This window comes from Anomaloglossus baeobatrachus, chromosome 1, assembly GCF_048569485.1.
Source record: "Anomaloglossus baeobatrachus isolate aAnoBae1 chromosome 1, aAnoBae1.hap1, whole genome shotgun sequence".
NCBI lineage: Eukaryota > Metazoa > Chordata > Amphibia > Anura > Aromobatidae > Anomaloglossus > Anomaloglossus baeobatrachus.
The window spans coordinates 900,525,174-900,552,665 of record NC_134353.1 but is presented as its reverse complement, the minus strand read 5'-3'; the positions used below and the strand labels follow the sequence as shown (position 1 = coordinate 900,552,665).

Below are 27,492 nucleotides of genomic sequence, written 5' to 3'. Positions count from 1 at the left end.
TCATATTGAAGACAATGGGAGCAGATGATCACCACTTGCTGTCAGTGAATGGAAACTTTACTTTCTGTATATGCACAAAACTTATACTAAGAATTTCCTACAACTTCTAGTAGTGAAATGATTTTTATAAATTTTACCCTGCGCTGATACAAAGAGGCAACTTAGTACAGGGGAGACATTTTTGCTGTCAGTTTATAAGGGGGTATCACCCCTACTGGGGTCTGATCTCCAATCCTAAAACTAAAGGGAATTTAGGAGATGCCCCCTAATTTTTCCCTACAGGATGCAGCTCCAGCCACTATCTGTACATAGAAGTGCCGCCATCCCCATTCACTTCATACACCCGCTCTCCGCCCTCCAGGGGCATCCGAGAGGTCCGTCCACCACCTCCATAAAATAAACAGATGTAAAATCCTAGTGATGTGTAATGTTTTAGGAGATGGGAATACCTCGTTATTACACATTATTGCCTGGTATATCTATCTGAACTGGAGAAACATATAGCCGGGATGATTTAGGAATTCCTGCACTCCTCGGGGGTTGGACCGGACGGCTCAAGAGGTCCCTTCTAATTCTACCATTCTATGATTCTATGACCTTTGGACATTAATAGAAGCGTTTCAGCCACCGGAGATCCTGAAATTAGTCAAACACTTATCCAGAAAATACATTTATGGTGGAAAATAAAAAATCTTACCTTACTGGCCTTCAGGATATTAATCTGCTCTTCATACACTGTGTCCCGATTTTTCTCCAGGAAGCCGTCACATTGGTACTCGACCTATATACAATATACACATGTGATAGGTTATCTGTACCGTGCGGTCACACAGAAGAGGAAAGACTTAAAGGAGTTGACCACTACTTTAACATTTATAGCTTGTCCTTCGGATAAGTCATAAATAAATGTCTGACACCCGGCACCCCCCACCGATCAGCTGTTCCCGGTCTCGGCGGCGACAGACGCAAATGCTCAGTTCCGGAGCTGCTCCACCTTCTGATGGCAGCCGCGGGTGAGTACTGCGTATCTCAAAACTGAAGTGGCGGATGTGTAGTACCCAGCCGCTATAAGACAGACAGAGCTCCGGAACTGGCATTTCTGGACGCCGGCACCGAGGTCAACTGACCGTCAGGGGTGCGAGGTTTCAGACTCTCACTGATGAGACCTATCCCAAGGATACACCATCATTGTAAACGTAGTGGACAACCACTTTTACCTGAACAAATAATACAACTTTACACATGTTTGTGGATGCACCAGATCCTTTGGTTTGCACAGTATTTCCCCAGTCACAGCTGCAGTTTGTGCTCCGGAGCTGTCCTTCCTCACTTTACTAAGGTCAATCAATTTGAAGCTGCAGGCTCCTCTTCTTCTCTACATCACTCCTCTTGTGCTGCCTCTTTGCTGACAATGGTGGGTGCCTAAGGGTGAAGGGCTCTAACACTGACCCCACAGGGCACCCCACTTGCCTCCCTTTGGATTTAAAGCATCAGAATGATCCCTCATCTATAGGGTAGGAGATAACTTGCTGATTGTTGGTGGTCCGACTGATCCCGAGAAACGCCATTCATAGAGTGTAGTAATGGAGTACGGTACTCTTTTTTTCAACAGTCCAATAGAGAATGAATGGAGAGTTGTTGCGTAAATACAGACACCCCTGCATCCCCATTTTTCGGGGTCATTTGGGGTCCCCAGCCCCACCTCCATCAGCAAGTCATCACTTATCCTTTGGAGACACAATATCTCCTACTGCTGGATTACTTCTTTACAAACTCAATCTCAATTTTTTTCAGGTTTTAGAGAAAGAAAAACACTAATATCTTGGATTAAAAAAAATGTCTAAGTCTTTCTGTGGTCACTCGGAGACCAAAAAATTGAAATGAAATTTCTTCCCATTTCCTTCCATTTACAAAGGTCACTTTGCCTCCAGCGCACAATATTCAATATAATGTCGTTGGGTGACTTGCTGCACAAAGCTAAAATATTGTCTGTGACCTTCTCCGTGTACGGAGTCATAAGCCGGCCCCACGGGGAAACCTGATGGGATGTATTTAGTAATTATACCCAAAACACAGCCCATGTACACTCATCTACAATAGAACCCCCCACCCCACCCAAAAAAAAATCAATCTGTAAAGTCCTTGTGTAACATTTCCAAAACTTCTCGAATACTGCAAATACATGCACTGATGTGAAAACGTGCAGATCCTGGAGAATGCCATATAAAATAGGTATCAATTCCCTACGTGCTAATGCGGAGACTGATTTTGTTATGTTTATGTCATTTACGCTCTGAATTTTTTTTTCCAATATTGTAACACCGGTTTAAATGATAAAATTATGTCTGTCTGCTGCCACTAGGGTAAGCTCATTGAAGACAATCTCATTATTGTACTTAATAGGTGTCTTATAATTAGGTATAAAATGAGCTCCCTCTAGTGGTGGTCCTGTAAAGTGTATAAATCTATATGCAGTGAGCTCCCCCTAGTGGTGGCTTCTGTAATGTGTATAAATCTATATGCAGTGAGCTCCCCCTAGTGGTGGCTGCTATAAAATATATACATCGCTATGCAGTGAGCTCCCCCTAGTGGTGGCTGCTATAAAATGTATACATCCCTATGCAATGAGCTCCCCCTAGTGGTGGCTGCTATAAAGTGTATAAATCTATATGCAGTGAGCTCCCCCTAGTGGTGGCTGCTATAAAATGTATAAATCTTTATGCAGTGATTTCCCCTAGTGGTAGTTCTGTAATCTGTATAAATCTATATGCAGTGAGCTCCCCCTAGTGGTGGCTGCTATAAAATGTATATATCCCTATGCAGTGAGCTCCCTCTAGTGGTGGCTGCTGTAAAGTATATAAATCTTTATGCAGTGATTTCCCCTAATGGTGGCTTCTGTAACGTGTATAAATCTATATGCAATGAGCTCCCCCTAGTGGTGGCTGCTATCAAGAGTATAAATTTATATGCAGCGAGTTCCTTCTAGTGTCTGATGCTGTAAAGTGGTGGTTCTGTAAAGTGTATAAATCTGTATGCAATCAGCTCCCCCTAGTGGTGACTTCTGTAATGTGTATAAATCTATATGCAGTGAGCTCCCCCTAGGGGTGGCTGCTGTCAAGTGTATACATTTATATGCAGTGAGTTCCTTCTAGTGTCTGATGCTGTAAGGCAATAAATCTGTATGCAGTGAGCTCCCCTTAGTGGTGGCTGAACTGATCAATTTAACCCCTTCCCACTACAGCCAATTTTTACTTTTTGCATTTCTGTTTTTTTCCTCTCCTTCCATAGTAGCTTTTCTATATCTTACTTTAAAAAATAGCTATTCAAGTTTTTTTTTTTGTTAAAACAGCCATCATGATCAGGCAATTTTCCACTTTTGTGCCTATGGGGTTTTTTTTTACCTCCTCTTATGTGGATTTTTAGGTGTGAATGACGCCCCTTATTGTACTATATAAATGTACTGAAAAAATGGGGTAAAAAAATTTCAAGTGTGGTAAAAAAAAAATATGCAATTCCCACCACTGTTTTTTTTTGGGGTTTCGTTCCAAAGACATTTTAAGAGATAAAAAGCAAAAGCAGCACAGGACGGGCTGGTATCAGTCACACTCAGGACAGTAAATGTTCCTGGAGGTTCACGGTATTAGATTTGTGATATACTGTATTGATGGGAAGGGGCAGATTGTTGTAGTTCCCTGCAGCCACCACTAGAGGGAGCTCACTGTTTATACATTGACCACTAATCGCACAGTATACAGTGAGCTCCCTCTTGTGGTGGACACAGGTAGTCAGCATGTTATTTTTTAACTGCATTTTGAAGAGCTTTAACCACTATAATACATTTTTTACCTAAAACCCCCCAAAAATGATGATGATAAAGTGGATTTTTACTTTAAGGTTTTGACGCAGCGACTATCATTAAAAGTCATTGCTTACCTTGTCGGCAAAGTGAACGACGATAAAAGAGATGTTAGACATCCGAGGCTTCTTGAAGTGCTGACTGCTGCCGTGTCGGTCGTACAGCTTCTGAGCCCAGTTCTTATCCGTGCCCTTTGGGACCTAAAAACGAACATGATTATGACTTTTAGACTGCAAGGGAAGATATAGCCCTTAACAACAAAGTTGATGTACTTGCATTGAGCTTGTGTGAGGCCCTGGACTATCGGGTCGTCACAGGGTATTGCACAATCTACCCTCCCGTGCAGTATCCGCCTCCCGTGCAGTATCCGCCTCCTCCTTGGTTATGGGTGCCCAACTACATGGTGTTGCCTACATCAGCCAAATCAAATCCTAGGTACACTCTGCACCACACCCACCAGACACACCAGTGGACGGCCTGAGTGGAATAGGGTCGCCCACTTGGGGGGTTGGTTAGGGGAGGTCAGGAGTGTGAGTAGGAGGAAAGTGTGTTGGAAGTGAAGGAGAGAGGTCAGGAGCCAGGCTCCTAGGAAGTGGTCTAGGTGGCAGACTGTTGTCTGGGCCTAGATAGCTGGGCCCCCGGTCGCAGGGGACCGTGGCAAGGGGCACGGAACTGTCGAGGACGACAGCCGACGGCCTTGCTCCATCACCGGGCTGGGACCAGGGCACGACGGGGTACGTCAGGGAGTAGCTCCAGGCAACCTGACAATTTACCCGACGAGAACGGAGCCTTCAAGATCCGCTCTCCACCGGCTCCAAAATCGGGGTACTAGCGCAACGAGGGGGATATGACCTTCCACTGAAAACGGTCCAGAAAATCCCAAGCGTGAGCCCTGAGAGCAAGCTCCCACACTTAGCCAGAGTGGGGAGCGGGACCCAGCCAGTTCCATACTACCGGGACCAACAGAGAAGTAAATTTAGTGCCAGGAGGCAGGTCACGGATCACCAGGCAACACCATTGGGGATGGGACCCGAACTAAGCTCCCCTCAGCGGCAGCGGTGTCCAGAACTTTGGTTTATCCAGTTGTCGGTGTCAGCTTAGTGGACTGAGTGAGTACCACAGTGACCCCCTTCGCTCCCCACGGCACTCCCCTACCATCACCGAGTCCTGGGGTATCCCCCCTACCCGTGGAGGGTTCTAACACCTGGCTGCCCTCCATCACCCCGGGTACTCCCAACTGCAGAGGTGGTACTCCAAATTACCACATACCACGGGTGGCATCACGAACTCTAACACAATCCCCTGAAAATACCCCCCTTCATTTGAGTGGCTGCACGACCCCGGGGTCCGGAAACCCCTCGAACCACCGTGGATCAGAGCAGCCCGGCTGCTGGCACGGGGGCGGCACACTTGCATTTGTCCTGACTCACCCTACACTCCTCATCCAGAAGGTCCAGAATTCCAAGTTTGGCCTCAATCAGGTCGATGCAGGGCTGATTATCGTAAAAATCTATGAGGGTCCATGGGATTTGCTCCTTCATGTATTCCTCCTGCTCCAGTTTAAACACATGCTGCAAGGAAAACACAGATTGTAATTGTATTGGAAATATCCAAAAGTGGAAGATTACACCACCGCCTGCTCTATGGACATATTAAAAAATACATAATGATATAAATTCTAAAAAAAAAAAAAAAAGTAATCCGTATAGTGTTGTTCCTCTGTTATTACTAATGGAAGCGAAATTTTAAACTTGTTCCAATCACTGCCCTTCCTGATAGCGAGTGTCTCTATACGGCCTGCCTCAATCAGCTCTGATTGGACAATCACCATTGACGATATCAATGTTAACACTAACTTGATCCCAGGGATGTGTCACTTACTAGTGTGCTGTAGTTTCAGTACAATCAGTGTTTTATCTGCAGAAGATTATCGCTGCTGGACTAACACTAACATACAAGCTAGTCCAGCTAATCTGTGTAACCCTGCCCCCACCACTGGATTGGCAGCTTGCTCACAATAAGCTGCCAATCAGTGGTGTGGGCGGGGTTATATACAGCACAGCATTAAGAGCAATGGTACAGCAGGGAAAACAGGGATTCTATCAAAACTGCACCAAGCAGCCCAGTAAGTGACATCACTGGAATCAGGCGCTCAACCCCTATATCATGCTGCTCTCAGATTACATAGCAGAAATCTGCAGTCAGATTCCCTTTAATATGGATGACATATAGTGATGACATGTCATTTTAATGAAATTCTTCCATCCTCCATGAAATTACAACTCTGCAGTGTGGTGATTTCTCGCAATTGCATGTTGAACTGTTGATCTTCTGTTCCTTAGGGAAATTCGTGAATACATATATATTCCCATTGCATCCCTTCACAGTCTGACACTGGCAGCACTGATTGGACAAAATAAGACGCCCCCAACCAGTAACCGCCAACTGTCAATTTATTCAAATATTTCCAGGAGGAACAACAGAAGAATTCTACAATGCAGAGATATAAGAAACGATGCTCAATAATTGCTATTTAATGGGAAAATACAATTATTTCCTAAAGCTGACTTTTCTGGAGAGCTGACAGGTCCTCTTAAGTCCTCAGGCTATGCACATTCATATACAGTTCCTCACATGCACCCCTACATATTCTGTGCCTCAAACAGCAGCAGCCGCACATCATTTCATAGCGCCCCTTGAAGGCATAACTAAGTAAATACACTTTATAAGAAATTGTTTCGCCCGTGGGTGGCTTCAGGGGTCATGGAGACCAGTGCCGAGGGTCAACGTACCGAGTTGAACTGCTGCTGCAGCTTCTCATTGGCGTAGTTGATACAGAACTGCTCGAAGCTGTTTATTTCAAAAGTTTCAAACCTGAAAATAAAAATAAAAATTATTATTCAAAATATTTTTTTACATCTGAGAAAGTTGGGTATGGCTGACACTACAGCTTAACCGTCTCCTGGCGCCGCCAATTTTCATTAATGAACTTCTTTTTTATATTGCGTCTTTTTTGCGAGATGCAAATGTGGTAAAACTAATACATATATATACACACACACATGATAGAGATAGAGATAGAGATATAGAGAAATATATATATATATATATATATATATATATATATATATATATATATATATATATATATATATATTATATATATTATATATGTATATGCACACACGAAGGTGGCCCGATTCTAGGCATCGGGTATTCTATAATTTACGTATTGTGTAGTTAATGTATGTTTTTTGTTATATATATCGATGTTGTTGTGTGTAGTTGCCAGTGTTTGTGTAGGGCGCTGTAAATGTTCTGGGTGTGGCGGGGGGTGAGAGCGGTGTGGTTTGTGTGTTGCGTTGTGTGTGTTGCATTGTTTGTGGAGCGCTGTGTGTCTGCAGCGTTCTGTGTGTGGTGCTGTGTGTGTTGCGCGGTTTGTGCGTATATTTATGTAAGCCGCGGTGTTTGTGTGTTGGGTGTTGTGTGTGTGCGGCGTTGTCTGTGTGTATGTGGGTGTCTGTGTAGGGCGGTATTTGTGGTTCCCAGTGTGTGTGGTGTGTTGTGCGGTGCGCGTGTGGCAGTGTGTGTGTGTTTTGGGGGGGAAGGGTGCACCCCCATCGTGCTCCATCCCCCATGCTGCACATCCCCATCGTGCTCCATCCCCCATGCTGCACTCCCCCATCGTGCTCCATCCCCCATGCTGCACACCCCCCATCGTGCTCCATCCCCCATGCTGCGCACCCCCCATCGTGCTCCAGCCCCCATGCTGCGCACCCCTCATCATGCTCCATCCCCCATGCTGCGCACACCCCATCGTGCTCCATCCCCCATGCTGCGCACCCCTCATCGTGCTCCATCCCCCATGCTGCGCACCCCCCCATCGTGCTCCATCCCCCATGCTGCGCACCCCTCATCGTGCTCCATCCCCCATGCTACGCACCCCCCATCGTGCTCCATCCCACATGCTGCACACCCCCCATCGTGCTCCATCCCACATGCTGCACACCCCCCATTGTGCTCCATCCCACATGCTGCGCACCCCTCATCGTGCTCCATCCGACATGCTGCGCACCCCCCATCGTGCTCCATCCGACATGCTGCGCACCCCCCCATCGTGCTCCATCCCTCATGCTGCGCACCCCCCATCGTGCTCCATCCCCCATGCTGCGCACCCCCCATTGTGCTCCATCCTCCATGCTGTCCACCCCCCATTGTGCTCCATCCTCCATGCTGTCCACCCCCCATTGTGCTCCATCCTCCATGCTAGGCACCCCCCATCGTGCTCCATCCCCCATGCTGCGCACCCCCCATCGTGCTCCATCCCCCATGCTGCGCACCCCCCATCGTGCTCCATCCCCCATGCTGCGCACCCCCCATCGTGCTCCATCTCCCATGCTGCACACCCCCATCGTGCTCCATCCCCCATGCTGCACACCCCCATCGTGCTACATCCTCCATGCTGCACACCCCCCATCATGCTCCATCCTCCATGCTGCACACCCCCCATCGTGCTGCACACCCCCCATCGTGCTCCACACCCCCCATCGTGCTCATCCCCCATGCTGGGGCCGCTGGGGGGGGGTCCGAGCGTGGCAACGTGTGCCGGGGGCGGGGCTGAGCGGGCGAGGCGTCAGCGTATGCCGGCTCCCTGCACGTGTGTACCGGGAGCCGGTGTACGCTGGTAACCATGATACACATCGGGTAACTATGGGAAGCGGTTCCTATAGTTACGTGATGTGTGTCATGGTTACCAGCGTACACCGGCTCCGTCACGATCCCAGTTGGGCCGAGCGTGCCAACATGTGGCGGGGGCGAGGCGTCAGTGTATGCCGGCTCCCTGCATATGTGTACCGGGAGCCGGTGTACGCTGGAGCGGGCGATGCGTGCGGAGGGCCGGGTGCCGGCTCCCTGCACATGTGTACCGGGAGCCGGTGTATGCTGGAGCGGGGCTGAGCGGGCGAGGCGTCAGCGTATGCCGGCTCCCTGCACGTGTGTATCGGGAGCCGGTGTATGCTGGTAACCATGATACACATCGGGTAACTAAGGGAAGCGGTTCCTAATAGTTACGCGATGTGTGTCATGGTTACCAGCGTACACCGGCTCCGTCACGATCCCAGCGGGGCCGAGCGTGCCAACGTGTGGCGGGGGCGAGGCGTCAGCGTATGCTGGCTCCCTGCACATGTGTACCGAGAGCCGGTGTACGCTGGAGCGGGCGATGCGTGCGGAGGGCCAGGGCGAGCGGCTAATCCATGCGGGGGGCGGGGCCAGGCCGAGGCGAGCGGCCAATCTCCGTGGAGGGGGGGGAGGGGGGGGCCGAGCCCAGCCGCCAATCCGACAGTTGTCACTGAAATGACACTGTCACGGTGACACAATTTTGGAGCAAGACAGACAGAATAAGGCAATTATATATATAGATATCGCTAATATATACAGCTGAGTGTGTGTATATGTGTATGTATGTGTATATGTCCGCTGAAGGAATACGCATCGTCGCATTTACAATCACAAAATTTTGCACAAACACCCCATGTGACTCAGGGATCGTCCCCGCGCTTTACAGTTACACTCCAAAAACCCTGTCTCCATTAAAGTCAATGGAGATAGGACCTACAGCTTATTAATAGCAACTGTCAGTGGTTGCTATAGGAACAAAATAAATTGTTAGTATAAGAAGCCTATGTGTGAGGTGATAAGATGTCGGTGGAGAGACAGATAGAGAGACAGAAAGGTAGACAGAGGGGGGGGGAAGAGACAGAGGGGGGGAAGAGACAGAGGGGGGGGAAGAGACAGAGGGGGGGGAAGAGACAGAGGGGGGGGGAAGAGACAGAGGGGGGGGAAGAGACAGAAGGTGGGGAAGAGACAGAAGGGGGGGGAAGAGACAGAAGGGGGGGAAGAGACAGAGGGGGGGGGGGAAGAGACAGAGGGGGGGGAAGAGACAGAGGGGGGGGAAGAGACAGAGGGGGGGGAAGAGACAGAGGGGGGGAAGAGACAGGGGGGGGGGAAAGAGACAGGGGGGGGGGAAGAGACAGAGGGGGGGAAAGAGACAGAGGGGGGAGGAAGAGACAGAGGGGGGAGGAAGAGACAGAGGGGGGAGGAAGAGACAGAGGGGGGAGGAAGAGACAGAGGGGGGAGGAAGAGACAGAGGGGGGGAAAGAGAGAGGGGGGGGAAAGAGAGAGGGGGGGAAAGAGAGAGGGGGGGAAAGAGAGAGGGGGGGAAAGAGAGAGGGGGGGAAAGAGAGAGGGGGGGAAAGAGAGAGGGGGGGAAAGAGAGAGAGGGGGAAAGAGAGAGGGGGGGAAAGAGAGAGGGGGGGAAAGAGAGAGAGGGGGAAAGAGAGAGAGGGGGAAAGAGAGAGAGGGGGAAAGAGAGAGAGGGGGAAAGAGACAGAGGGGGAAAGAGACAGAGGGGGAAAGAGACAGAGGGGGAAAGAGACAGAGGGGGAAAGAGACAGAGGGGGAAAGAGACAGAGGGGGAAAGAGACAGAGGGGGAAAGAGACAGAGGGGGAAAGAGACAGAGGGGGAAAGAGACAGAGGGGGAAAGAGACAGAGGGGGAAAGAGACAGAGGGGGAAAGAGACAGAGGGGGAAAGAGACAGAGGGGGAAAGAGACAGAGGGGGAAAGAGACAGAGGGGGAAAGAGACAGAGGGGGAAAGAGACAGAGGGGGAAAGAGACAGAGGGGGAAAGAGACAGAGGGGGAAAGAGACAGAGGGGGAAAGAGACAGAGGGGGAAAGAGACAGAGGGGGAAAGAGACAGAGGGGGAAAGAGACAGAGGGGGAAAGAGACAGAGGGGGAAAGAGACAGAGGGGGAAAGAGACAGAGGGGGAAAGAGACAGAGGGGGAAAGAGACAGAGGGGGAAAGAGACAGAGGGGGAAAGAGACAGAGGGGGAAAGAGACAGAGGGGGAAAGAGACAGAGGGGGAAAGAGACAGAGGGGGAAAGAGACAGAGGGGGAAAGAGACAGAGGGGGAAAGAGACAGAGGGGGAAAGAGACAGAGGGGGAAAGAGACAGAGGGGGAAAGAGACAGAGGGGGAAAGAGACAGAGGGGGAAAGAGACAGAGGGGGAAAGAGACAGAGGGGGAAAGAGACAGAGGGGGAAAGAGACAGAGGGGGAAAGAGACAGAGGGGGAAAGAGACAGAGGGGGAAAGAGACAGAGGGGGAAAGAGACAGAGGGGGAAAGAGACAGAGGGGGAAAGAGACAGAGGGGGAAAGAGACAGAGGGGGAAAGAGACAGAGGGGGAAAGAGACAGAGGGGGAAAGAGACAGAGGGGGAAAGAGACAGAGGGGGAAAGAGACAGAGGGGGAAAGAGACAGAGGGGGAAAGAGACAGAGGGGGAAAGAGACAGAGGGGGAAAGAGACAGAGGGGGAAAGAGACAGAGGGGGAAAGAGACAGAGGGGGAAAGAGACAGAGGGGGAAAGAGACAGAGGGGGAAAGAGACAGAGGGGGAAAGAGACAGAGGGGGAAAGAGACAGAGGGGGAAAGAGACAGAGGGGGAAAGAGACAGAGGGGGAAAGAGACAGAGGGGGAAAGAGACAGAGGGGGAAAGAGACAGAGGGGGAAAGAGACAGAGGGGGAAAGAGACAGAGGGGGAAAGAGACAGAGGGGGAAAGAGACAGAGGGGGAAAGAGACAGAGGGGGAAAGAGACAGACGGGGAAAGAGACAGAGGGGGAAAGAGACAGACGGGGAAAGAGACAGACGGGGAAAGAGACAGACGGGGAAAGAGACAGACGGGGAAAGAGACAGACGGGGAAAGAGACAGACGGGGAAAGAGACAGACGGGGAAAGAGACAGACGGGGAAAGAGACAGACGGGGAAAGAGACAGACGGGGAAAGAGACAGACGGGGAAAGAGACAGACGGGGAAAGAGACAGACGGGGAAAGAGACAGACGGGGAAAGAGACAGACGGGGAAAGAGACAGACGGGGAAAGAGACAGACGGGGAAAGAGACAGACGGGGAAAGAGACAGACGGGGAAAGAGACAGACGGGGAAAGAGACAGACGGGGAAAGAGACAGACGGGGAAAGAGACAGACGGGGAAAGAGACAGACGGGGAAAGAGACAGACGGGGAAAGAGACAGACGGGGAAAGAGACAGACGGGGAAAGAGACAGACGGGGAAAGAGACAGACGGGGAAAGAGACAGACGGGGAAAGAGACAGACGGAGAAAGAGACAGACGGGGAAAGAGACAGACGGGGAAAGAGACAGACGGGGAAAGAGACAGACGGGGAAAGAGACAGACGGGGAAAGAGACAGACGGGGAAAGAGACAGACGGGGAAAGAGACAGACGGGGAAAGAGACAGACGGGGAAAGAGACAGACGGGGAAAGAGACAGACGGGGAAAGAGACAGACGGGGAAAGAGACAGACGGGGAAAGAGACAGACGGGGAAAGAGACAGACGGGGAAAGAGACAGACGGGGAAAGAGACAGACGGGGAAAGAGACAGACGGGGAAAGAGACAGACGGGGAAAGAGACAGACGGGGAAAGAGAGACGGGGAAAGAGACAGACGGGGAAAGAGACAGACGGGGAAAGAGACAGACGGGGAAAGAGACAGACGGGGAAAGAGACAGACGGGGAAAGAGACAGACGGGGAAAGAGACAGACGGGGAAAGAGACAGACGGGGAAAGAGACAGACGGGGAAAGAGACAGACGGGGAAAGAGACAGACGGGGAAAGAGACAGACGGGGAAAGAGACAGACGGGGAAAGAGACAGACAGACACAGAGATAGAGAGACAGACAGAGAGATTGATACAGAGACAGACAGATATACACAGACTCACAGAGAGCCACTCACACACACAGACATGGACAGACTCACAGACAGAGAGAGACAGACACACAGACAGAAAGACAGACACACAGACACACAGACAGAAAGAGATAGACAGACACAGACAGACAGACTGGGAGAGAGACAGACAGTTACTATCCCGGGCAATGCCCGGGTACTACAGCTAAAATATAAATTATATATATATATATATACACACACATATACATACACACACATTGCATATACATATGTACGCACATAAATGCATACAAAATATATATATATATATACACACACACACACACGCACACACACATACATACATATATACACTGCTCAAAAAATTAAAGGGTACACTTAGGCTACTTTCACACATCCGGTTTTTGCTCTGCGGCACAATATGGCGCTCTGCACTAAAACCGCAACCGTTTTTTTTTCCGCCGGTTGCGGTTTTTTTTGCATAGACTTACATTAGTGCCGTATTGTGCCGCATGGGCTTGCGTTCAGTCCGGTTTTTGCCGCATGCAGCAGATTTAGACGATGCCGCGGCCGGATGGAAAGTTCCCTGGCACGTTTTTTGCTCCGGCAAAAAAAACGCATTGCGCCGTATCCGGCCGCTGCGGCACATTTTTCAATGCATGCTTATGGACGCCGCATGCGGCGCGATGCGGAAAAAACTGCATCCGGCAGCCGCATGCGGTTTCTTCCACTGCGCATGCTCAGTAGCATGCCGCAACCGGTAAAAACCGGACGGGCCGCATGTAAAAACTTATGCAAAGGATGCGGTGTTTTCGCCGCATCCGTTGCATAGGTTTCACAGCCGGATTGAGCCTCACAGCTCAAACCAGATGTGTGAAAGTTGCCTAACCAACTGAATATAACTCCAAGTTAATGAAACTTCTGTGAACTCAAACTGTCCACTTAGGAATCACTGACTGACAATCAATGTCACATGCTGTAGTGTAAATGGAATAGACGTCATATGGAAATTATTGGCAATTATCAGGACACACTCAATAAAGGAGTGTTTCTGTAGGTGGGGAGCACAGACTCAGTACGATGCTTTCTGGCTGATGTTTTGGTCACTTTTGGATGTTGGTTGTGCTCTCACACTCGTGGTAGCATGAGACGGACTCTACAACCCACACAAGTGGCACCGGTAGTCAGTGGCGTAACTAGAGTTCGATGGGCCCTGGTGTAAAATTTGGACAGGGGCCCCCCCTCCACATACACCAACACTCTGGGTACGGGATAATGACGCTGACACTTGGCTCTTACCCTCAGCACCCAGATTTCCCATGATCTGAAATCCCTCTATCAGAACACAGCTTTCCTATGTTCTGATATCCATCTTGTCTTCAGCACCCAGCTTCCCCATGCTCTGCTATACATCTTTCCCTCAGCACCTAGCTTTCCCATATCAGAGCATGGGAAAGCTGGGTGCTGAGAGATGTACAGCAGAGCATGGGAAAGCTGGGTGCTGAGGGAAAGGCTTTTCCCCTCAGCACAAAACATTCCCATCCCCTGATTGTATTTTTGTCCCCCCTCATATATAGTTCTCCAAATACTATAATGGCCCCCACATAGCCTTCCATATAGTATAAAGGGTCCCATATAACCCTTCATATATTAGAATGCACCTCCATAGTCCTCCATGTATTATAATGCATTTCCCATAGTCCTCCATGTATTATAATTCACCCCATAGTTCTCCATGTATTATACTGCACCACAGTCCTCTATGTTTTATAACGCACCCCCATAGTCCTCCATGTATAAAGTAGCCTCAGTAGTCCTCCATATATTATAATGTAGCCCCCATAAACCTTCATATTGTATTATGCAGCCCCATACTCCTCCATGTATAATGCACCCATATAGTCCATCTATAAGGTTTCCTTCATGTTTATTATGCAGCCCCATAGACCTCCATGTATAATGCATCCCAATAGTATAATGCAGCCCCATAGACCTCCATGTATTATGCAGCCCCATAGACCTCCATGTATCATGCAGCCCATAGACCTCCATGCATCATGCAGCCAGCCCCCCAGGACCTCCATGTGTCATGCAGCCAGTTCCCCCCAGGACCTCCGTGTGTCATGCCGCAAGCCCCCCAGGGTCTCTGTGTCATGCAGCCAGCCCCTTCACAGGCCTCCATGAGTCATGCAGCCAGCCTCCCCCCCAAGGACTCCATGTGTCATGCAGCCAGTCCCCCCGAAGGGCCTCCAAGGGGCCCGGCTGCAGGACACATGGAGTCCTTGGGGGGCCCTGGCTGCAGGACACATGGAGGCCCTGGGGAGGCCCTGGTGGCTGGCTGTAGGACACATGGAGTCCTTGGGCTGCAGCCCATGTGTCCTGCAGCCAGCCCCCCTCCCCAGGGCCTCCATGTGTCCTGCAGCCAGGGCCCCCCAAGGACTCCATGTGTCCTGCAGCCAGGCCCCCCCAGGGCTTCCATGTGTCCTGCAGCCAGGCCCCCCCCAAGGGCTTCCATGTGTCCTGCAGCCAGGCCCCCCCCAGGGCCTCCATGTGTCCTGCAGCCAGGCCCCCCCCAGTGCCTCCATGTGTCCTGCAGCCAGGCCCCCCCAGTGTCTTGCAGCCAGGCCCCCCAGTGTCTTGCAGCCAGGCCCCCCCAAGGACTCCATGTGTCCTGCAGCAAGCCTCCCCGTGTACTCACTGATCTATAAAAAAAAAACAAAAACAAAACAAAACAAGTACTCACCTCTCTTCTCCTTCCACCGCAGCTCTGTCCTCACCTCTATTTGTTTCACCGCTGCCCGTCCTCACTTCTGTCCTTGTTCTGCCGTGGCTCCGGTCGGCGTCGTCCTGCACTCTGTGCACTCACCACACACAGCAGTCGCACAGGAGTGACGTCACCGCAGGCACGGGGGAAGACTGATGATGCAAAGAGCGGCGCTGGCCGCTCTATGCAATATCAAAGCAGTGCGCGGTGACGGGAGCGCGTTGCCGTGAGTGACGGGAGCGCGGTGCCATGAGTGACGGGAGCGCGGTGCCGTGAGTGACGGGAGCGCGGTGCCGTGAGTGACGGGAGCGCGGTGCCGTGAGTGACCGGAGCGCGGTGCCGTGAGTGACCGGAGCGCGGTGCCGTGAGTGACCGGAGCGCGGTGCCGTGAGTGACCGGAGCGCGGTGCCGTGAGTGACCGGAGCGCGGTGCCGTGAGTGACCGGAGCGCGGTGACGCCACCGCTGACACCAGGCAGGGGGGCCCGGTGTCAGCGGCAGCGACCGGGTCATATAGCGGCTGCTGTGCCGCGTGGTCTGCGGCAGAACAGCGCAGCTCCTCTCTCACAGAAAGGAGCTGGCTGCTGATCTGCCGGGCGGCCACGGGCCCCTAACCTCCCGGGCCCGGACGCAATTGCGACCGCTGCGACCGCGATAGTTACGCCCCTGCCAGTAGTGCAGCTCATCCAGGATAGCACATCAATGCGAGCTGTGGCAAGAAGGTTTGCTGTGTAGGTCAACGTAGTGTCTAGAGGATGGAGGCGCCACCAGGAGACAGGTCAGTACACCAGGAGACGTGGAGGGGACCGTAGGAGGGCAACAACCCAGCAGCAGGACCACTACCTCCACCCTTATGCAAGGAGGAACAGGAGGACCAGAACCCTACAAAATGACCTCCAGCAGCCACAAATGTGCATGTGTCTGCACAAACGGTTAGAAACTCACTCCATGAGGATGGCATGAGGGCCCAATGTCCACAGATGGGGGATGTGCTCACTGCCCAACACCGTGCAGGACGCTAGGCATTTGCCACAGAACACCAGGATTGGCAAATTCGCCACTAGCGCCCTGTGCTCTTCACAGATGAAAGCAGGTTCACACTGAGCACAAGTGACAGACGTGACAGAGTCTGGAGAGCGATCTGCCTGCAACATCCTTCAGTATGACCGGTTTGGCATTGGGTCAGTAATGGTGAGGGGTGGCATTTCTTTGGAGGGCCACACAGCCCTCCATGTGCTCACCAGAGGTACCCTGACTGCCATTAGGCACCGAGATCAGATCCTCAGACCCCCTGTAAGACCATATGCTGGAGCGGTTGGCCCAGGGTTCCTCATAATGCAGGACAATGCCAGACCTCATGTGGCTGTAGTGTGTCAGCAGTTCCTGCAAGATGAAGGCATTGAAGCTATGCACTGGCCCGTTCCCCAGACCTGAATCCAATTGAGCACATCTGGGACATCATGTCTCGCTCCATCCACCAACGTCATGTTGCACCACAGACTGTCCAGGAGTTGGCGGATGCTTTAGTCCAGGTCTGGGAGGAGATCCCTCAGGAGACCATCCACAACCGCATCAGGAGCATGCCCAGGCGTTGTAGGGAGGTCATACAGGCACGTGGAGGCCACACACAATACTGAGCCTTATTTTGACGTGTTTTCACTTTCATTTTGTGTGTGTCTTCAAATCCAGGCCTCCATTGGTTAAAACATTTGATTTCCACTGATTATTTTTGTGTGATTTTGTTGTCAGCACATTCAACTTTGTACAGAACAAAGTATTCAATGAGAATATTTTATTCATTTATTCATTCACATCTAGAATGTTATTTGAGTGTTCCCTTTAATTTCTTGAGCAGTGTATGTATATATATATATATATATATATATATATATATATATATATATATATATATATATATATATATATATATATATATATATATATATATATATATATATATATATTTTAACAATTCTGCTGCTGCGGCATCCATGCTGCCGGGCGAAACTCTCCTGGGTTGATTTCTCCTACCCCACAGTTTTCTAGCTGACAGTCCGGCATTGTGAAGCCTAGATCATCCCGTGTAATTGTTCCCCTCTCCCATGATGGAGATTTTAGAACCTTTACTTTCTTTCTTTCTAGTTTTCCCCAAAAAATCATAATAATAAAAAAAAAAAATACTTTTAATCTTGTGTAATGAGCTCAGGCGATGGCCGCGTTTCGCTCGGGAGATACTAATTGTCTTTATATAAGCGAGAGGAGAGCGTCCGTTCATCTGCTCTGAGACTCCGGAGTCTCGGAGGACAATTAGGGAGACGCAGTGCGCCTGTCAGAGACAGAAGATTTACATTATTCGCTAATTTACAGCCCCGTGCCAAAGCAACACAGCAGCGAAACAAACAATTAAGCTTCTCCCCTACTGCTGCCCCCTCAAGACTCCATATATCATCCCATTACTTGTAGACAGGAAGCCAAAGATGAGAAAAAGCCGCCACGACCTCTCTCCATGGGTGACTACAGGTAGCAGCAAAGGATGGAAATTCTTCCTCGTTTGCCCGACAATATAACCCAACAGGGGGGTGTAAAAGTTTACAACTAGTTTTTATTCCTCCAATCTATGCAAAATGAAACAATATTGCAAACAAGAATATTTTACTTTTTTTTTGTATACAGCTCCAATCCAGACCTATGTGTCTCCAAGGACTACAAACCTTAGTCAGGTGTTACTTCCATCAGCCGCCCCTAGAGGGTGTGAAGGATCAGAATACACAGAGCTCTTTGTAGTCTACAACCAAGGAATCGCATATATCTGCATGAGCACTGTATACAAAAACTTTTTTTTTAGAAACAAAGCTATATAGAAAGCTGGTTAATAATAATAAATAAATAATAAATCTTTATTTTTTATATAGCGCTAACATATTCCGCAGCACTTTACATACATCAGGAACACTGTCCCCATTGGGGCTCACAATCTAAATTAACTTTTATTTTGGCTAAACTCGGGGCAATAAAGAAAAAGGGTAGCTCCAATTTGTGAACATAATGTCACATGGAGTTTTGCTCAAAACTCGTCGAGTGTCATGGTGGCATCAGACACTGTTCACATGGCAGACGGACACTCCTCACTATGGTTTCTCTGGTGTTTCTGAGTTACACAGGCAGGCTCAGGCGTCGACCAGCTGTGGGCTCATTAATGGTGAAGCTAGCAAGAGTTAACCTCTGCTAGCCTGCTGCGTACCTCTGGAATCACATTTGCTCCCCACCTTTTTAAGTTGGTGGAATCGGTCTTCCTATGCTGACTATAGTTTATACCTGTGTTGGTCTGTGTGATGTTGTGTCCCAGTCCTGCTGGTGATTATATTGCATTGTGCTTGGAGTTGTTGTGAAAGTTCTCCCATTGTCTTGTTGTTTCCTCCTTGATCTTATTTTCCTCCTTACCTCTTACTGTCTTTTGTGTGTGGGCGTGTGTGTGCGTGTGTGCCAAGAGACAGTTTTGGTTTCCCCTGTTTGTCTATTTCTGTTGGCTTTATCACTCCTCTTACGGCCCTCCCCAGGGGTTGAGTGGTGGGGGTATAAGATCAGGGCTGATCAGGAGCAGGGCCAGGAAGGCGGCTCAGACATCCTCACCTCCAGATGTAACTCTGAGATAAGGGAAAGCTACAGTCCCCCTAGCCTAAGAGCCAGTTTAGGAGCCCCTGTCTCCAGCTGCCTCCACATTGCCAGCAAGACACATACCCTTAAAGAGACAATGAATATAATAAAGGGGCTGTGCCAAGACGGTAAGGAATCCTCTATCCATAGAATAGCTAGGGATGCCACCGAACCGGCTTAGTGGAGCACATACACTACAGGTATATATTCTATAGGACTGAGTACTGAGTATCATTTCTACGTCCTCTTACCCGTATATATCCAGTACCCCAATGAAGGAGTGCTGCTTGCTGGTGGTGTGCAGCGCTTTGTTGACATGCTGGACGATCCAGTTGAATAACTGAGCGTAGATGTGCTTGGCCAGAGCGTTCCTGGCATTGACTGCCTGTTGGATCGACATGTTCTTCACGTACGTTTCAGAGGTGGTGACAAGTTTCCGGTGGCACAACCAATGCTCCATCTGATCGTGCTCCACCCCAAGTAGCGAACAGAAGTGGTTCAGGTGCTCGTCTCCCTTCTAGGAAATGGGGGAATAGAAACGGAATGGATGAGACGTCAGGAGGAGACAACGCTGGAGAGAGAAGCTATAGATCTGGTGCAAAGAGAAATCCAGCAAGAATATACATTTACATTCACTTAGAAAATAAACTTTGATATTTTATGCAAATAAGGTCACGAGTGCATAAAGGGCGGGGCCATTCCTGGCACCAATTCTCTCAATTATCTCCCGACTCCATGGGCTTGATTGTAATCCCTGTACATATTGTTGTATAGTCAATCACAGCTGGGCCCTGGAGCCTATGGGGCCCCAAAGGTCCTGATGGCCAATAGAAAAAGGCTAATGCTATTACAGATTTGCAATAAGTTCCCGCTGGAACTTTTGTATCAGGACCCACGAGCTCCGAGATACTTTACTGGACTTTACTGTTATCAATTGTGAAATCTCATGCATGCCCCATCCATGCATGCCCTATGCATGCATCATCCATCCAGGCCCAGTGCAGGTGCCATCCATTCCCTATGCATGCAGCATCCATCCAGGCCCAGTGCAGGTGCCATCCATTCCCTATGCATGCAGCATCCATCCAGGCCCAGTGCAGGTGCCATCCATCCATGCCCGATGCATGCGCCAACCATCCATGCCCGATACATGCGCCACCCATCCATGCCCGATGCATGCAGCATTTATCCATGCACTCTGCATGCGCCACCCATTCATGCCCTATGCATGCACCATCCATCCCCGATGCATGCGCCATCCATCCATCCCCAATCCACGCACCATCCATCCGCGCGCCGTGAATGCGCCATCCAGCCACGCGCCGTCCATGCGCCAACCATCCACGCGCCAAGCATGCGCCATCCATCCACGCGCCATCATCCATGTTTGGTACATACGACATTAATCCATCCATCCATGCCCGGTGAATGCGCATTACTCATTCTTATTTTGGAGAAAGGAATTGCAAACATATTGTACGCGCTCTGTTGAGTATCATATAACTAAGACATTATATGATTTTCGATATCTCCGCCTGCTGTCAGTGAACGAGAACCTACATTATTTACCCATCAATACTCTACCGGACAGATATAGGATAACTGCACTGTAATGAATAATGACCCAGGAAAGGTCTTAATAAACTGAGAGTAAATAGTGTAAATTCCCATTCACTGACTGCAAGCAGAGATCCTGAAAACTATGGGATGAAAACCAGTCCTAGTCGCGTCTATGTGAACTTGAGAGATTTTAATCTACGGTTTTCAAGATCTCCGTTTGTTGTCAGTGAATGGGAACCTGTGTTGTTTACATGCAAAGGCTGAAGATCAGTGCTGGAGCTCGGCGGGGCAGTACTCTGGCTACGGACCAGCATAGGAGGCAGCGCCACTAGAGGTCAGCACAGGATTCCCATCGCAGGTGACCCGAGGGTGCACACGTCAGAACGTGAATATTCATCACCTGAAACCGCTCAATCCTGCGATGTCTTCTGCTGGTGAGATGAATGTGATATCGAGTGGAGACCATTAAGGAATTAAACTTGGGCACACGATGGGTTTTTCAGTAAAAGGTCTCTATTATCAGGCCACTATGAAACTGACAATGGGGCTGGTTTTTTTTACACAGACCCTTATTTGGGCACATGATGATCCTGCTATTCATGAAAAATATATGGCACTGTTATTCTGGGCATTGTATGGCGCGGCTATTTACATACACTATTAGGTACCTTTATTATTCAGCAGTACTCAGCACTATTATTGGGCACTATGTGATACCATATTTTAACACTATGTGCTCAGCTACTAAGCAGTGCTATTTTGCACATTGTACGGCACTATTAATGAGCACAGTGCTGCAGTAGTACTTCCATGTATAGCACATTTATTATGGAGAAGGACACAGCACTGTTGTCTGGACATTGCATGGCACTATTATTTACATTGATTGGTACAGTTATGGAGCAGGACAGAACACTTACATTTAAACACTGTACATCACTATTATGGACACTGTATGGAACAATTGTTTCCACTGTATTGCACAGTTATTATGGAGCAGTATACAGCACTATTATTGGGCACTGTATGCAAGTATGATTACACCATGTGGCACAATAAATATGGAGTAAAGCACAGCACTGTTATTTGGATGTTGTACGGCACTATAATTAAGCACTGTATGTCACAATTATTTAAACAGTAGGGCACAGCTATTATGAAACAGTAAGCCGTATTGATATTTGGAAATTGCATGGCACTATTATTTACACTGTATGGCACAATTTTTCTGGAGCAGTACATAGTACTAGTACGGCATTAGGGTTGAGCGTTGAAGTTGAGCGCGCTGGCACTTCCGGAGTCACCGGAGCTCCAATTAGCTCCCTGCCCCGACGTGCGGCCGTGCGCTGCGCTCACTCTGCAGAGGTCACAGCAGCGTGAGGCAGCGCGGCGCCGAGGAGGACAGGAGATGCAGGCGCCGCAATGGAGGATGGGACATACCGCCGCTGGAGAGGAGGTCAGGAGGTGCAGCCGCCGCAATGGAAGATGGGATATATGGCAGTATTTTTATTCAGCACTACATGACAAATGTTCTTTACACAGTTTATGTTTCTAGGATTTCAAGAATTACTGTTTCCAACACAATGTTGTATTGGCGATTCTCACAGATCTTTATCGGTTGCTGCCATAAAATAAAGATCTCTGCGGATGCCTTTAATTACATTAGTATATACAACTATTACATACAGAGATCTGAAAGATTTGAAAGAGATGAGTGAAAAAAACATCTTTACACAATACAACTGTACCAAGGAGGAGATCATGGCCATTCGCGCTCTGGAACAGGACCGCCGCGTTGTCATCAAACCATCTGATAAAGGTGGCAACGTGGTTGTCCTGGACCAGACGCAATATATCACAATGTGCCATGACCTTCTCCTTAATAAGGAAGGATATGCCATCCTGAAAGAGAACCCTATGGTTCCCCTGATGTCTGAATTGAAGAAACTTTTGGACAAGGGCCTTGCCGATAAAGTGATAGACAAAAAGGAACACGAATTCTTGCTGCCAGACCACCCCATTATAGCTACATTTTATGGCCTACCCAAGGTCCATAAAGGACTTAGTCCACTGAAGGGTAGGCAGATTGTCTCCGGCATTGGAGGAATATGCCAGAACCTTGGTTCATATGTGGACGTGGTCTTAAGACCATTTGTGGAATCACATCCCTCCTACACGAGAGATACTACAGACCTACTCTTGAAACTAGATGGTGTTTCAGTGGAAGAAGATGATATATTAGTCAGCATTGATGTTGAGGCACTTTATTCCTCAATCCCGCACCACATGGGGCTGAAGGCGGCCAAATACTATCTCTCTATGAGAGGCTGCCAATATCATCTTCATAATGAATTTGTGTTACAAGCCTTAGAATTCTGTCTAAGAAACAACGTCTTTACCTTTAACGGCAGGTTCTTTCACCAGCTCAGGGGCACTGCGATGGGGAGCCCTTGTGCTCCCTCGTACGCTAATCTGCTCCTGGGCTGGTGGGAGGAGACTATTGTCTTCTCCGAGGAGGGGGGTGATGGACGTCTACCTGACCAGATCGACCTATGGGCTCGCTATATTGACGACATATTCGTCATATGGCGGGGTACCAGGGTCGATCTGGACAGGTTTGTTACTGGCCTAAATGACAACGAGATAGGTCTTCGCTTTACCTACGAGGCAGATTCCACCACTCTGCCATTTCTTGACGTACTCATCAGTAAAACCAAGGAGGGTAGTTTGAGTACCTCTACATACAGGAAACCAACCTCTACGAATTCCCTCCTGAGGTGGGACAGTAGTCATCCGGCCCCCCTTAGGAGGGGTATCCCCAAGGGACAATACTACAAAATTCGTCGTAATTGTTCCGACGATATGTCATTCATGACACAAGCGGATGACCTCAGACAACGGTTTCTTGATCGCGGCTATCCCCGTAAAGTTCAGAGTCAGGCTTTCAAAGAGGCTAAGTCTACAAGTAGAGCTGACCTCTTAAAACCTTCTAAGAAGGAACCGGATGAATCCATTTCAAGATTTATCACCACCTTCTCTAATGGTGCCAATTTTGTCAGAAACACTCTTAATAAATATTGGTCGATCCTCAAAATGGATAATGACCTGAGAACAGCGGTGGGCCCCTATCCCCAGGTTACCTTCCGAAGAGGCAAATCCCTGGGTGATAGGCTAGTCCACAGTCACTTTATAGCACCAAAACAAGAAACCTGGCTCAGATCTAACTTGAAAGGATGCCACAGATGCGGCGACTGTGTGTCGTGTTCATTTATCTCTCCCGGCAGGACCTTTGTGGCAAATGTCACTCAAGAATCTTTTGTCATTCATGATTTCATCAACTGACGCACAAAAGGCGTTGTTTATAAGGCAACCTGCGTTTGCGGGCTCGAATACGTCGGTAAGACAAGAAGAGAGTTCCGAAGGCGGATTGGGGACCACATGGGAGACATTGAGCATGACAGAGACACCTCTTTGGCACGTCATGTCAATGTCTCCCATGGTGGGAGAAAAGACGCCGTTAAATTTATCGGCATTGAGAAAATAGACAAACCCATTAGAAGGGGAGACTGGGACCGGCTCATCTTGCAAAAAGAGGCAAGGTGGATTTTCCGGTTAAATACGGTCTCCCCCTCCGGCCTTAATGAACAACTGAACTATGGGTGCTTTATCTAATAACTGATCTTTCTAATATGTCTCTATCCATCCCCTCCCGCTGGTTTGTGTTTCGGTTCTTCATTTAGCTAATCTGGTACATGTCATCTGAACTCATATATCTGGATATTTTGTCCGGATATTTAATTGGGATTTAGGTTTGATCATGTGTGATATATTACACTATATATATCAATTGTCCTCTTCTCAGGAGGTTAGTGATCCCTGTTCCTTCCTTCCCCCCCCTCACCCAATTGGTGATGCACTATCAGCACTTAATTGTGCTTTTATTCTCAGATATGCACTGCTCAAATACCTCGACATGATTAATAGGTATTGATGGAGCGATTTAATACACTATTGGCTTTGAACTGATATAGTATATATATAAGCTGCAATTGTGTTATCTAATTAAAATGCGAGTTTATTTTTCAATTTGTTCTCACTGGAACATTAAATGAATTAACATCAGTATACATGTCTCATCATATATGGGGTGAAAACCTTTATCCTGATGATCTGGGGACATGCGTTGTATGGGCAAGTCGCATGCCCCCCTTTTTTGTCAGCATCGGATCATATGTCCACCTATTATTTTAGCTCTGCATGATCTCTAAGTATTTCATGGTGGCTTGCAATTGGTGGATTGCTCTATGTTTGTTTCTCATATCTGGTGAACTATGAGACCATGCGCGCCACTATCTCGTTCATACGAGTCACGTGCCTGATGACTCGTAGATTGCGATATTGGTCACCTGACCGGTTAACCATGCGTTCCACCGGGCTGTCACTGATGGATGGTATACACATCACGTCCTGTGACGTGGTACGCACTTCCTCCTCTCATGACGTGTCACGCACCGCGTGACTTGTCATGTGACCCCGGAACTAGGAAGTATGTCCTTCACCGGTTTGTCACTGTAGGATGGTGTGCGCGTCGCGTCCTATGACGTGGTACACACTTCCTCCTTTCATGACGCGTCACGAACCGCGTGACCTGTCATGTGACCCCGGAACCAGGAAGTGTGTCTTTTTATTTATGGTTTCACGAACAGAGTATACATTCTGATTATCTGGTAAGAACCTCATATATCAAGTTAATGTGGCGTACCCTCATACAGTATGTTTGAGACATGTATCTTTAAATCGCTTGTATACATCAACTCCGGTTTAATCCTTGAATATCCGGGTTTTCCTTTTCACCGCCGTACCATCTGCATAATTGACAGAGGCGGATCGCACAACAGGGGGTGGGATGAAGGCTCCTTTTTATAGCCCCATTATTCTGCATATCCTCAATGATACCAGGCCACGCAGGGTTGAGCGCTATAATGAGCCATCACCATTATTCTCAAGTGCCATATGTCTCCCCTGATGAACATATGATGTGAAACGCGTCGGGAGGCACTTGGTCTGGACTTTAGGGCTAGCCACAACAGGGCCAGCTGTGGACTGCCCTTGTCAGGGCGGGAGCTTTATGTGGAAAAAGGGTCAGCTTAATCCCTAACAGGGTCAGTGACCAAGCCACTTCTCCCGTCATACTGACATATGGATTTCAGCAACACAGGAGAACCTTGACCCCTATCGGGATACAAGATTTGGGTGAGATTATTCCATTTATGTGTCTTTAACATCATTGCATTATCCATAATTTCGGTTGATTGATCGACTAAGTGGTTGCTGTATGTACTATACTCACCAAGGGTTACCATCTATTGGATACCGCAATTTTATTGTATATGCCTACTAAGGTGTCCCTCAGTCTGTGAATTCACAGTGTGTGATCTATAAGCTGTGTAGGTATCTATATATGCCTAAAATCATCCTTTATGATAGACCTTGTCTGGGGTGTTTGACATAGACCTCTTATATTATTGTAGGTCATATATACCCATCATTCCCCCAGCTATCAACTTTGGAGGGGCCACTCTTATATAGGACACCTCACCCTCCCGTTCACCTGTGTTATATGGTATGGGCGAATTAAATATTCACCCTTTTTGAATGAAAGTGATGGCACTATAATCCTTGATTGGCCTCATCATTTTCAGGTTTTAAATTGGTGTGTGGATCACGGTTTTTCACTTTTGTAATCGATACTGTTGAACCCAATTAAAAGTTAAGTTTTAATGTCACATGTTGCTATACTCACTATACAACTATTACATACAGGCAACATTTTCCTGAAAAGAAGCCGCTGTGTGAACGATGTGCTCCGTACCTGCATGCTGCTGGACTCCCCGTCCCGCTCCGAGATCATCTCAACGTTCCCCAAGTGCAGGATGGAGGCAATGATCTTAAAAATGCTCATCTGGTGCGACTCCTTCACTCCTGGTAAGACACAAGACAGTAACGGCAAAATATGAGAAAAGACCAGATAGGCAGAAGTGACCGTAGTGAGCGTGCACTACCATGATCGGGTGCTCCGTACTCGTTGGATGCTCGGATGGGTGCAACTTGAGTCCCCGAGTATAATGGAAGTCAATGAGTAACTCAGACATTTTTCCAGGAAACCTTTCCCCATTGACTTCCATTATTCTTGGCTGCTCATTCAACTGAGCACCCAAGTATGGTAGTGCCCGCTTATCACTAGTTACGAGTACTGAGCACCTGAGCATGATAGTGCCCGCTTATCACTAGTTACGAGTACTGAGCACCCGAGCATGGTAGTGCTCGCTTATCACTAGTTACGAGTACTGAGCACCCGAGCATGGTAGTGCCCGCTCATCACTAGTTACCAGTACTGAGCACCCACCCGAGCATGGTAGTGCCCGCTCATCACTAGTTACGAGTACTGAGCACCTGAGCATGGTAGTGCCCGCTTATCACTAGTTACGAGTACTGAGCACCAGAGCATGGCAGTGCCTGCTCATCACTAGTTACGAGTACCGAGCACCCGAGCATGGTAGTGCCCGCTCATCACTAGTTACGAGTACTGAGCACCCGAGCATGGTAGTGCCCGCTCATCACTAGTTACGAGTACCGAGCACCAGAGCATGGTAGTGCCCGCTCATCACTAGTTACGAGTACCGAGCACCAGAGCATGGTAGTGCTCGCTTATCACTAGTTACGAGTACAGAGCACCTGAGCATGGTAGTGCCCGCTCATCACTAGTTCCGAGTACAGAGCACCCGAGTATGGTAGTGCCCGCTCATCACTAGTTACGAGTACTGAGCACCCGAGCATGGTAGTGCCCACTCATCACTAGTTACGAGTACAGAGCACCCGAGTATGGTAGTGCCCGCTC

At 49.0% G+C, this 27,492-nt stretch overlaps 1 protein-coding gene and 1 long non-coding RNA gene across 3 annotated transcripts in view; one reads left to right on the top strand and one right to left on the bottom strand.

The window, feature by feature from the left end:
* Positions 1–27,492, bottom strand: part of MYO5B (myosin VB) — a 327,189-nt gene that overhangs the window by 100,688 nt on the left and 199,009 nt on the right. For both annotated transcript variants that reach the window (XM_075327185.1, XM_075327192.1), the window contains exons 9-14: positions 26,467–26,576; positions 19,286–19,551; positions 6,649–6,730; positions 5,287–5,427; positions 3,934–4,056; positions 698–781 (exon numbers count right to left, since the gene is read on the bottom strand). In XM_075327185.1, the coding sequence (XP_075183300.1) occupies positions 698–781; positions 3,934–4,056; positions 5,287–5,427; positions 6,649–6,730; positions 19,286–19,551; positions 26,467–26,576 (806 nt within the window). The remainder of the gene's footprint in view (positions 1–697; positions 782–3,933; positions 4,057–5,286; positions 5,428–6,648; positions 6,731–19,285; positions 19,552–26,466; positions 26,577–27,492) is intronic.
* Positions 26,422–27,492, top strand: part of LOC142255743 (uncharacterized) — a 78,597-nt gene continuing 77,526 nt past the window's right edge. The window contains exon 1 of the long non-coding RNA XR_012727455.1: positions 26,422–26,579. This is a non-coding gene — a long non-coding RNA (uncharacterized LOC142255743). The remainder of the gene's footprint in view (positions 26,580–27,492) is intronic.